The sequence below is a fragment of the Hylobates moloch genome, unplaced genomic scaffold (assembly GCF_009828535.3).
Source record: "Hylobates moloch isolate HMO894 unplaced genomic scaffold, HMol_V3 SCAFFOLD_5, whole genome shotgun sequence".
In the NCBI taxonomy this organism is placed as follows: Eukaryota; Metazoa; Chordata; class Mammalia; order Primates; family Hylobatidae; genus Hylobates; species Hylobates moloch.
In genome coordinates, this window is record NW_026652280.1 from 104802909 (window position 1) to 104814961 (window position 12053).

General features: G+C 40.0%; 1 protein-coding gene across 9 annotated transcripts in view; it reads right to left on the reverse strand.

Annotated features, from left to right (window-relative positions):
* The window catches only part of RPRD2 (regulation of nuclear pre-mRNA domain containing 2), a 112675-nt gene that overhangs the window by 56139 nt on the left and 44483 nt on the right, over positions 1 to 12053 (reverse strand). For 8 of the 9 annotated variants that reach the window (XM_058439329.1, XM_032154790.2, XM_032154786.2 and 5 more), the window contains exon 2: positions 1753 to 1882. In XM_058439329.1, coding sequence (XP_058295312.1) covers positions 1753 to 1882 — 130 coding nt within the window. Of the gene's footprint in view, positions 1 to 1752; positions 1883 to 9995; positions 10196 to 12053 lie in introns of all 9 variants that reach the window. The other variant, XM_032154788.2, reaches the window with a different exon arrangement.

Consider the following 12053-nt stretch of genomic DNA (forward strand, 5'->3'; position numbering starts at 1 on the left):
CCATATTTTAATCTTTTCTAATAGCAAGGTAGACATTTTAAGTTAACAATCCTAAGGAAGGAAGAGGGATCAGTCAGTTCTTTTATTTCTTATTTTCAATATATTCCATAATTTGACAGGATCAGTTCTGACTGGGTTAATACTAACAAATGGGTCAATGATAATAAATATATAATCTGAGGAAGCATTTAGCTATTATGGTTGTTCCCTATAACTGTTTATATATTGTTCTATATATTGTTTATCCTGTAACTGTGTGTGTCTCTTGTAGAAAACAATTTACAAATATGGATGCAACACAAAGAACACACTATTAATACAGGGCAAAAATAAGATCAGATATAAGTTTGTACTGTATATACACCAGAATTCTCCCTGAATGTGGGGATGTTCAATAGGCATTCAAAAAGAAGGGCCCATGGTCAGAGTTTAGGAAATGCTGTGGTTTTGTTTTGTTTTGAGACGGAGTCTCACTCTGTCGCCCAGGCTGGAGTGCAGTGGCGTGATCTCAGCTCACTGCAAGCTCCGCTTCCTGGGTTCAAGACATTCTCCTGCCTCAGCCTCCTGAGTAGCTGGGACTACAGGTGCCTGCCACCACGCCCGGCTAATTTTTTGTATTTTTTAGTAGAGACAGGGTTTCACCATCTCTTGATGGTCTTGATCTCCTGACCTCGTGATCCGCCCACCTTGGCCTCCCAAAGTGCTGGGATTACAGGCATGAGCCACAGTGCTCAGCCAGGAAATGTTTTGAAATTAGCTTTGTAAAGCTCCAAAAAGAAATCAAATTATTGATATGGTAATGTGAACTTTGAATCTTCAGGAAAGGAAAAGTAGTATGGATCATTTTCTAAACTTATTTGAGCACAGAACCCTTCTTCCTCTGATCAGTTCATAGGAATACACTGTGGGAAGTGCTGGATCCAACTACCGCTAAAAATGAAGTTAAATCAATATGGAGTTGGGAGTATGACGTTGGGAAATAATTTCCATTTGTCTTTACAGATTTCATGGAGGGAAAAAAATTTCAGTAAGACTCAGAAAGAAGAAATGAAATGTGTTAAAACAAACAAACAAAACAGACACAGTAGTTAGAAGGAAGCACATTCAGACATTATCACCAGGAGACACACGTGGTCAAGTAAGGATAAACAGGAGACCAGCTTTTGAAAACAGAAGAAAGAGCTTTTAAAAGAAAAACATGGCTGGGCACGGTGGCTCACGCCTGTAATACCAGCACTTTGGGAGGCTGAAGCAGGTGGATCGTGAGGTCAGGAGATTAAGACCATCCTGGCTAACATGGTGAAACCCCATCTCTACTAAAAATACAAAAAATTAGCCGGACATGGTAGCACGCACCTGTAGTCCCAGCTATTTGGGAGGCTGAGGCAAGAGAATTGCTTGAACCCGGGAGGCGGAGGTTGCAGCGAGCTGAGATGGCGCCACTGCACTCCAGCCTGGGCAACAGAGCGAGACTCTGTCTCAAAGAAAGAAAGAAAAAAGAAAAGAAAGAAAGAAGGAAAGAAAGGAAAGGAAACGAGAGGAGAGGAGAGGAGAGGAAAGGAAGAGAGAGAGAGAGAAAGAAAAGAAAAGAAAGAAAAACGTGTGTTAATCAGAAAGTAATAATCAACCATTTAGGCAAATTATCCTTCAATCTTCAGGCATGTTCAATTATTACAGTTCTTAATGGGTTAAGAAACTAAAATTCTAAGTTGTCTAAGTTTAGATCCCATAGAGCAATAAAGATTTACTTACTTCACTAGAGCAGCTGCTTCAGGAAGTACATCAGCAAATGATTCACGGAATATGATTGCATTTTTCCTTTTACAGTTCTGTATGACATCATTGGCAAGGTAAAAGAGATTCAAACGGTGGGGATATGCAGCTAGAGATGACAAAAGACAATAAATAAAACCAAATGAGTCAATTTACACTTAGTTCAACTTATTCCAAATACAGTGTTCTCAAACTGTAACTGGTGTTTCTTTTCTTACATGGATATAAAAAGATGAATGTAATTACATGGATGGAAGGGAGGAAGGATGGATGGATAAACCGACAAATGAACTAATGGATGGAAGGGAGGAAGGATGGATGGATAAACTGACAAATGAACTAATGGATCAGTTTACCAAACATACTAAAAACCTTGACTACTTCAGGTTAAGTTTCTGTTCAAGGTACTCCTCAAGGAGATTTCTCCCTCACTTTGTAGATGTTTGGCACAAAAAAAAAGACCCAGTAACTCTGGAGAAGCTAAAATAAAACAAAATTATAGTCTCAAACATCTGGGAAGACAAAAAAAAAAAATGAGTTGAACATGCTCAACTTGTTGCGGAAATACCAAGGTTAGTAGAAAGAGCATGGGCTTTGTAATCAAATCAGAATGTGATCTTAAGCAAATTGCTTAACATTTATTATAGATAGACCCTCTCCCCATCAACCAATCCAGATACTACTCAGATACATCTTAGTCTTCCCATCTACTGGAGGGAGGCTCTGCTGCTGCTTTCATCACTAGACGAATATCCTGCAAAATAATACGATCCCTATGTATGCATCTAGGTTAAACTTTTCTTCTTCTTCTTTTCTTTTTTTTGGAGATGGAGTCTCACTCTGTCCCCCAGGCTAGAGTGAAGTGGCGCAATCTCAGCTCACAACAACCTCCGCCTCCTGGGCTCAAGCAATTCTCCTGCCTCAGCCTCCCAAGTAGATGGGACTATAGGTGTGCACTACCACACCCAGCTAATTTTTTTGTATTTTTAGTCAAGATAGGGTTTTACTATGTTGGCCAGGCTGATCTCAAACTCCTGACTTCAGGTGATCTGCCTGCTTTGGCCTCCCCAAAGTGCTGGGATTACAGGGTGTGAGCCACCATGCCCAGTCAGTTAAGTTTTTCAATGGCTCAGGACAAGGCCCAATCAATGTACTATCTGGAACCCTGAGCAAAGTCACCTTAAGTTTCATTATTATGCTGGGTAATTTCAATGTCTATATGGATGATCTACCATGTTTTCTTGTCTCTCAGTTCCTTGATCTCACATTTGGTGACCTCCAAGAACCACTCCTTTGTACATTTTAAAATCTCCTTCTCTGATCACAACCTCCCACTCCGACTATACTTGTTCTTCAATTTCATCAAGATCTCAGCTTTTTATTTTCTCTAACTCTACATTCTCTTCTCAGTACTCAATTCTTCATCAATTCCAGAGTCTTTGTCCATTATTTAAAACAGTATTTTACTAAAACCCTCATAATCTTGTCCTTCTCCCTAATTCAGCCTTCTATCTCATGTGCTCAACGAAATCCCAAATTTGGATCAATCTAACTAACTGCATTTACTGCACCTTTATTTCTGCTGCTGGGTTCTGCTGAAGAAAAATTATACAAAAAAAAAAAATAAATCATACAAATTAAAAGTCTCCTTCTTCACCTGGGCCCTCAATGCGACATACAGTCCCTCCTCATGTGCTTAGTCAGCATCCTCTCTCAAAGAAGTATTTCAAATTTTAACCACTTGTCAGACCTGAATCTTTACCACATCTCTTCTCACTCTCAGGAGATAAGCTTATATGGTGTTTCACGGAGAAGGCAAAAAAATAGATGGAAATTATCTTGTCAAAAAAAATGTATCCACATTTAAACTCACCTAGATCAATTTACCTAGTAAAAAGCATCACTCCTATTAAAGAGTAATCCTTCCACTATGTACTGTTTCCTAGACTCTATTCATACCTTGAGAACCTTATGCTCCATTAACTATGCTTGCTTCTTTTTTTGTGTTTTTTGTTTATTTGGAGACAGGGTCTCACTCCTGTCACCTAGGCTGGGGTGCAGTGGTGCGATCACAGCTCACTGCAGCCTCCTTGGGTTCAGGTGATCCTCCCACCTCAAGCCTCTCGAGTAGCTGGGACTTCAGGCATGCCACCATGCCTGGCTAATTGTTTTTGTATTTTTAGTAGAGACAAGGGTTTGTCATGTTGCCCAGGCTGGTCCTGTACTCCTGGGCTCAAGCAATCTGCCCGCCTTGGCCTCCCAAATTGCTGGGATTACAGGCATGAACTACTGCGCCTGGCTTATCCTTGCTTCTTGTATTTTAATTTGATTCTTATTTGTATTTATTAATTATTATTATTATTATTATTATTATTATTGAGACAGTTTCACTCTTGTCGCCCAGGCTAGAGTGCAATGGCACAATCTCGGCTCATTGCAACCTCCGCCTCGTGGGTTCAAGCTATTCTCCTGCCTTAGCCTCCCGAAGTAGCTGGGATTACAGGCACCTGCCACCAAGCCCAGCTAATTTTTTTGTATTTTTAGTGGAGATGGAGTTTCACTATGTTATGTTAGCAGGCTGGTCTTGAAATCCTGACCTCAGGTGATCCACCCACCTTGGCCTCCCAAAGTGCTGGAATTACAGGCATGAGCCACTGCGCCCGACCTCTTATTTATATTTATATATTTATATTGTATTTCTTCAGGCTGTCTCTCAACATACGTATATGCACGTCTCTCCTATCTTAAAGTTTTCTTGTGACCACCTTAGGTTACCCCTAGCCTTTCCTTCCTTACCTAATGTTAGTTAAGACCTTTTAGGGTGAAGAGTCTGAAAGAGTTTTGTATGCTCACTGTCTACATTTTTAACTCCCATTAACTCCATAATTATAGGAGCCACTCTTTTATTGCACTTAAAAAATATGCAATCTACCATGCTAAGAGCTGTTTATAAATTACGTTATCTCATTCATGTTGCCAACAGTTCACTCAAACACCAATTTTCAAGGTTACTAATAAATTCCAATTTACTAAACTCAATGGAGATTTTTTTTTAATGTTATTTCTTTATAGCTTTGGCACGCAGAATAATCTGTCACAGTACTTTCTCCTTTGGCTTCTGTCTTAACCACTCTCCCGGTTTTCATCCTACCTCTCTGGGTCCTCCTCTAGAATCATGTATAGGTAGCCAGTCTGGCTGTGATCATCCTCGTTTAAATGTTGATGTTCTCCAGGATTCTCTCCTGAGCACTCTTCTCTACTCATAGCATAGTGTTTTAAGATTTCAGGCTGTAAGTCAATCTTTTCCATTTCTGGCTCTGTCACTTGTTAGCTTCGGAGTCTTTTACATTACTTAACTCTTCTCTATGTTGCTTTCCTTTGTAAAATGACAACCTCACAGGATTGTTAGAAGAACTAAATAAAACAATGTATCTAAAACAATTAAGATAAGGCTTAATACACAGCAAATGGAATGCTATTAGCATAATCACCTCCTTCTAGTTGCTTTAACTACTTCAACCTATGTATCAATGACTCCCATATCTGTAGATATCAAGCCTGGATTTCCCTTTACCAGTCGATGTACACATCCACTTCAAAGTCTCCGAGGCACCCTGAGCTTGATTTTAATTTTTTTTTTTCTTCTGTCACCCATGCTGGAACGCAGTCACAATCTTGGCTCACTGAAACCTCTGCCTCCTGGGTTCAAGTGATCATCGCACCTCAGCCTCCCAAGTAGCTGGGACTACAGGCACATGCTACCATGTCTGGCTAATTTTTTTTTTTCTTTTTGAGACGGAGTTTTGCTCTTGTTGCCCAGGCTGGAGTGCAATGGCACGATCTCGGCTCACCGCAACCTCTGCCTCCCGGGTTCAAGCGATTCTCCTGTCTCAGCCTCCCGAGTAGCTGGGATTACAGGCATGCGTCACCATGCCTGGCTAATTTTGTAGTTTTAGTAGAGACGGGGTTTCTCTATGTTGGTCAGGTTGGTCTTGAACTCCTGTCCTCAAGGAATCCACCAGCCTCGGCCTCCCAAAGTGCTAAGATTATGAACATGAGCCACTGCACCCGATCTCAGCTCACTGCAACCTCTGCCTCCCAGGTTCAAGCGATTCTCCTGCCTCAGCCTCCCGAGTAGCTGGGATTACAGGCATGCGCCACCGCACCCAGCTAATTTTTTTTGTATTTTTAGTAGAGATGGGGTTTCTTCATGTTGGCCAGCTTGGTCTCAAACTCCCGACCTCAGGTGATCCGCCTGCCTCAGCCTCCCAAACTGCTGGAATTACAGGCGTGAGCCACAGCGCCTGGTCTTATTATTTTATTAATCATCTTCCTCTTTTTCTATCTGTTACTACTCTTTAGTCAGAATTTTAGCAATTCTTTCTGACTCCTTCTCCTCCTTACCCCCCTACACCTATTAATAAATCTCCAAACTCTAGCCAATTTTGTCTCCAATAATATTTCTCAACTTTATCCCCTCTTGTCTCTCCCTTCCTACTATTGCTGTTTTCTGGGTTTCATCACCGTTGACCTGGACCACTCCTGCAACAGGCTCCTAGTCATCTGCCCCTAGACTTGCTCCCCTTAAATTTCCTCCCTATATTGTTGCCAAATTTATTTCTTTTCTTTTTTTTATCTTCCTTCCTTCCTTTTTAAGAAAAGATCAGATTTATTTATCTTTTTTTTAAGAAAAGATCAGATTATTACAGCCCAAAGGATGCGATTTTATATCTCAAGACATCTCCCAGGTATTAAGTCCACATATTACAAATCATTTTCATAGAAGGTATTTTTGTATAAATTTTACATGCATTTAGGAGTGGGACATAAATCAATCCCCATTTCTATTTTAACAGGGGAGCAAGGTAGGGAAGTGGGAGCCAAATTTATTTTCAAATATGCAAAATTATCTAATTATTTCTCATATCAAATCTGTCAATGATTTCGCACTGCTCAATGGAAAAAGCTGAAACACTTTAGCTTCCTTTATGATCTGCATCCTGCCTTCTCTTCCAGTCTCATTTCTTCCCCCTCAAATTCAAAGTTCCATCTTTAATGAATTACTCACAATTGCCAAAAACCCTGCTACCTTGTGTTTTCTCTTTTAGTCAGAATTTTCCTTTTCTAGGATAAATCATCCTAAACCGTTTTCAGTGGTTTTCTACTCATCCATAGGAAAACGTCCAAAATTTTAAATTTAACTCATGTCAGTTTCTGACCACCCCCATGTTAAATCTCTACTTCTTCCTGCAAACCACCCCAAACTATTTTATTACTACTTCTCCTCAATGCAAACTCTCCACTCTAGTCAGAGCACTTTGGAAATTCTGGAGGAATGAAAAAAAGTAGTTGAGGTAATCTGGGAATGCTTAAAGGCTGTGGTCTTTAAGCACCCTATACTTTTACCTACTATAGCATTTATCACACTGTGGTGTACTTGTCTGTATCCTCACTGGATTATAAGCACCCAGAAGACTGGAATTTCTCGTTTACTGCCTTATTCTTTTTTTTTTTTGGATACTGAGTCTCACTCTATCGCCCAGGCTAGAATGCTGTGGTGTGATTTCGGCTCACCGCAACCTCCGCCTTACAGGTTCAAGTGATTCTTGTGCCTCAGCCTCCCCAGTAGCTGGGATTACAGGCGCTTGCCACCACACCCGGCTAATTTTTGTATTTTTAGTAGACAGGGTTTTACCATGTTGGCCAGGCTGGTCTCGAACTCCTGACCTCAAGCGATCCACCCACCTTAGCCTCCCAAAGTGCTGGGATTACAGGCGTGAGCCACCGCGCCTAGTCTACTGCCTTATTCTTTGTTTGTTTCTTTTTTTTTTTTTTGAGACAGAGTCTCGCTCACTGCAACCTCCACCTCCCAGGTTCAAGCAATTCTCTTGTTTCAGCCTCCTGAGTAGCTGGGATTACGGGTGCGTATCACCACCCCTGGCTAATTTTTGTATTTTTAGTAGAGATGGGGTTTCATCATGTTGGTCAGGCTGGTCTAAAACTCCTGACCGCAGGTGATCCACCTGCCTTGGGCCTCCCAAAGTGCTGGGATTACAGGCATGAGCCACTGTGCCTGGCCTATAATTTTTATTTAATACTTTCTATATGCCAGGGACTGTTTTAAAGAGGATACAGATATTAACTTACATCCTCACCACAACTCTATGAGGTTGGTACCAGCCTGAGCAACACAGTAAGACGCTATCTCTCCAAAAAAAATTTTTAGGTTAGCCAGGCGTAATTGCACAACTGTAGTCCTATTACTCAAAGGCTGAGGTGGGAGGATCACTTGAGCCTGTGAGGCTGAGGGTGCAATGAGCTGCAATTGCCCCACTGTACTCTAGTCTGTGTGACAGACCAAAGCCAGGAAGGAGCCCTGAGCCCTCACCAGAGACCAAACTGGACCTTGATCTTGAACTCTGCAACCTCTAGAACTGTGAGAAAATCAATTTCTTTGTTTAAGCCACCCAGTCTGTGGTATTTTGTATATGGCAGCCAAGCTGACTAATGCAACTGTATAAGGAATATCCTTGTTTTTAAGAAATGAACACCAAAGTACTAAATAGGGCAGCATGTCTGCAACATATGCTCAAACAGTTCAGAAAAAAAATGTGTGTGTGCCTGTAGAGAGAGCAGTAAGAAAAATAAAGCAAATATGTTAAAATGTTAATAACTGGGGAATCTGAGTGGAAAGTACACAGAAGGTTTTTGTAATACTCTAGCAACTTTTTTAACATTTGAAATTATTCAAAAATAACAAGTTTAAAAAATATATACAGACTCCAACCACTACTTACTACCTCCAGCACTGCCTGTGGTCTAAGTCACTATCATCTTTTGCTTGAATTATTGCAGCAGCCTCCTACCTAGTCTCCCTGCTTCTACCTTTGCCTGGCTTCAGTTTAATCTCAACTCAGAAGAGAGAGTGATCCTTTAAAAATATAAATTGATCATATTATTCTACTTCTTAAATCCCTCCCATAATGGTCCCCTCTTTAATAAGAGTAAAGTTCAAAGTCTTTACAATGGCCTAGAAATCCTAAACAATCTGGCACTGTGTTATCTTCCTGACTTAATTTCTTCCTCACCACTGATCCCACTGTAGCCACAGTGGCCACCTTGCTGTCTTTACAAGGCCTCCAACACACCTGGCTGAGTCCTTCCTTCACGGTCTGTTAAGCTCACTGTTCTGCAACTTTCTTCCCCCGTATTTCTCATGGCTCGTTCAATCACCACCTTTAAATCTTGCTCAAATGTTCATTTCTCAGTGAATATGTTCCTGACTACCTTACTTAAAACTGCAACATCAGGCCAGGTGCGATAGCTCACGCCTGTAATCCCAGCACTTTGGGAGGCCAAGACAGGTGGATCACCTGAGGTCAAGAGTTCAAGACCAGCTTGACCAACATGGTGAAACCCCATCTCTACTAAAAATACAAACTTTAGCCGGGTGTGGTGGCATGCGTCTGTAATCCCAGCTACTGAGGAGGCTGAGGCTGAGGCTGAATTGTTTGAACCCAGAGGCGGCGGTTACAGTGAGCCAAGATTGTGCCACTGCACTTCAGCCTGGGTGAAAGAGCAAGACTCGGACTCAAAAAAAAAAAAAAAAAAAATTGCAACATCAAGCCTACAACACTCTTACCACCCTTCTTTGCTTTATTCTCCCAAATAACACATAATTTTCCAATATACTATACAATTTATTTTTTGCCTATCTCCCCCACGAGAATATAGGCTCATAAGGCAAAGGATTTTTGTCAGTTTTATTTACTGCTGAATGCTCAGCACCTAGAATAGTGCTTAACACTTAGTTGGCGTTCAGTAACTATTTCTTGAATAAATAAATTCAAAAAAAAAAGAGAAGGAAGAAAAGAAAAGGGGAAAAAAAAGAGTAGTCCTCTATTCAGTTTGGCTAACAATCCCATAAGGCTTCTCTGTAAATGCACAGCATAGGTAGAGACTAGGTACAATGAGGTATTCTAGGGGCTGTTGCAGAAGTTAATCTAGATATAGTCAGTGTTCTCACAACATCAATTCCTCAACAATCTACAAGCTAGGCATTCAGCTTTCTTTTAATTATTATGCAGAAGGGGAAAGGAATTAACAACAGGGAACTGGAAGGTTACTGATTTAAGTCTAAGTACCTACAAAATAAAACTGTTAACTTGGTAGGAGACGGGTTAGGTAATTTTTAACTCGAATTATTTATATTTTATGTCTACCTTGCCTTGTTCCAATAATGGGCTAAGACAGCTGATACATAAAGTGTTTTCAATCCATGTAGTCTTTCAATTATAGAAAACAAGCATTATGGTATAACGGAAAGGGCATCAGCACGAGAGTCCAAAGATCTGAGTTGTAACCCTTGAAAAAGATTCATTTTCATTAGCTTAGGTAGGTCTGTCTTCATTTGCAAAACAGGCTGTAGAAAGGAAAAACAAAAAGAAGAAAAAGCCACATGGACAAAAATGTTATTTATAGTTGCAGAAAAACTACAAGCAACTTAAAGAATAGTAACAGGGGAATAGTTAAGTAAAGGTGCATCCATATTATGTGGATATTAAGTATATGTCTATAAATAACATGAAGATGCTTGCATGAGAGTTAGTGAAAACACAGGAAAGAAAAATGTACATATACCATTATGCAAACTATGTAATACACTATTTAAATGTATATGTAAAGGTACATCCATATTATATGGATGATAAGTACATGTCTGTAAATAACATGAAGATGCTTGCATGTGAGTTAGTAAAAACACCGGAAAGAAAACTGTACATATACCATTATGTAAATTATGTAAATACACTATTTAAATGTATAGATGGGCCGGGTATGGTGGCTCATGCCTATAATCCCAGCACTTTGGGAGGCCGAGGCAGGTAGATCACCTGAGGTCAGGAGTTTGAGCCCAGCATGACCAACATGGTGAAACTAAAAATACAAAAGTTAGCTGGCCGTGGTGGCGGGTACCTGTAATCCCAGATACTCGGGAGGCTGAGGCAGGAGAATCACTTGGACCTGGGAGGCAGGGGTTGCAGTGAACCGAGACTGCGCCATTGCACTCCACCCTGGGTGACAGAGTGAGACTCTGTCTCCAAAAAAAAAAAAAAAATTCTATGAATATTTTTAAATAAATGTTATTTTCTAAACTTTCTATGTTACAATTATAATACCTTTATATAAAAAATAAAAGCATAGGCCAGGTGTGGTGGCTCACACCCATAATCCCAACACTTTGGGAGGTCAAGATGTAAGGATCAGTTGAGCCCAGGGGGGTCAAGGCTGCAGTGAGCCATAGTTGTGCTACTATACTCCAGGTTGAATGACAGGGCAAGGCCCTGTCTCCACACACACAAAAAAACCCACATAAAATAACTAATTTAGATTAGATCGTCCATAACATACCCTCTGGCTTCAATATCCTATGATTAAATAAATATTTAACTGTAAGGACACTCAGTACAAATAATGGCAGTGTCACTTGAATATTTAAATAGAAGAAAACAATACCTTTTTTCAAAGGATCTACATCTTCTCTTTAAAAAGATAAATCTTCCAACTTCCTTAAAATCACTTAGTTGCTTTTTTGAGGGTTAACAAGAAAAAATTATCTGAAAAAGTATCAAGGTAGCAGAAAGAACACTGAACTACGTAGAAAATCTGAGTGCCATACTCCTCCACCACTATGTGAGGATGATCACATTATCATTCAAACTGTTACATTTTGAGAGTGAAAGGGCATCACATCAGGACAGGTGGTCACATACGTTAAGCTGAGCTAAAACGCAACTAGCCTAAGTCTATGTAAAATGAATGTACTCAAAAAGTTTCTAAGGCCCCTTTTGGATCTAAATGTTGTAATTTTATCTCTTTTTTAAGAACTGAAAATACTGAACAAATGGTGCTGTATGTATAGAAGTCAGAGATGCTTTGTTTACTAAATAATATATTTTTTAAAGGAGTACCTTAATTTCTTGCTTAGGGATTCTGATTTACAATTCAGTTTATCTGGGGAGATATTAATGAATGAACTTAAAATGTACCTTAAACTCCTCTGATGAGATGTTCTTGTTGGGACTGAGAAACAATGAGAACCCTAGCACTGTATGTGCCATACCCAATAACCAAAAGTATTATGTGAATACCATATGCTCTACAGAATGAAGTACAAAGAATATACTAATACAGAAATTAGAGATATCATTACTAGAGGTGGTCATATCATATTCGCACTTACAAGAATTTACTGGCTGGGCATGGTGGCTCACGCCTGT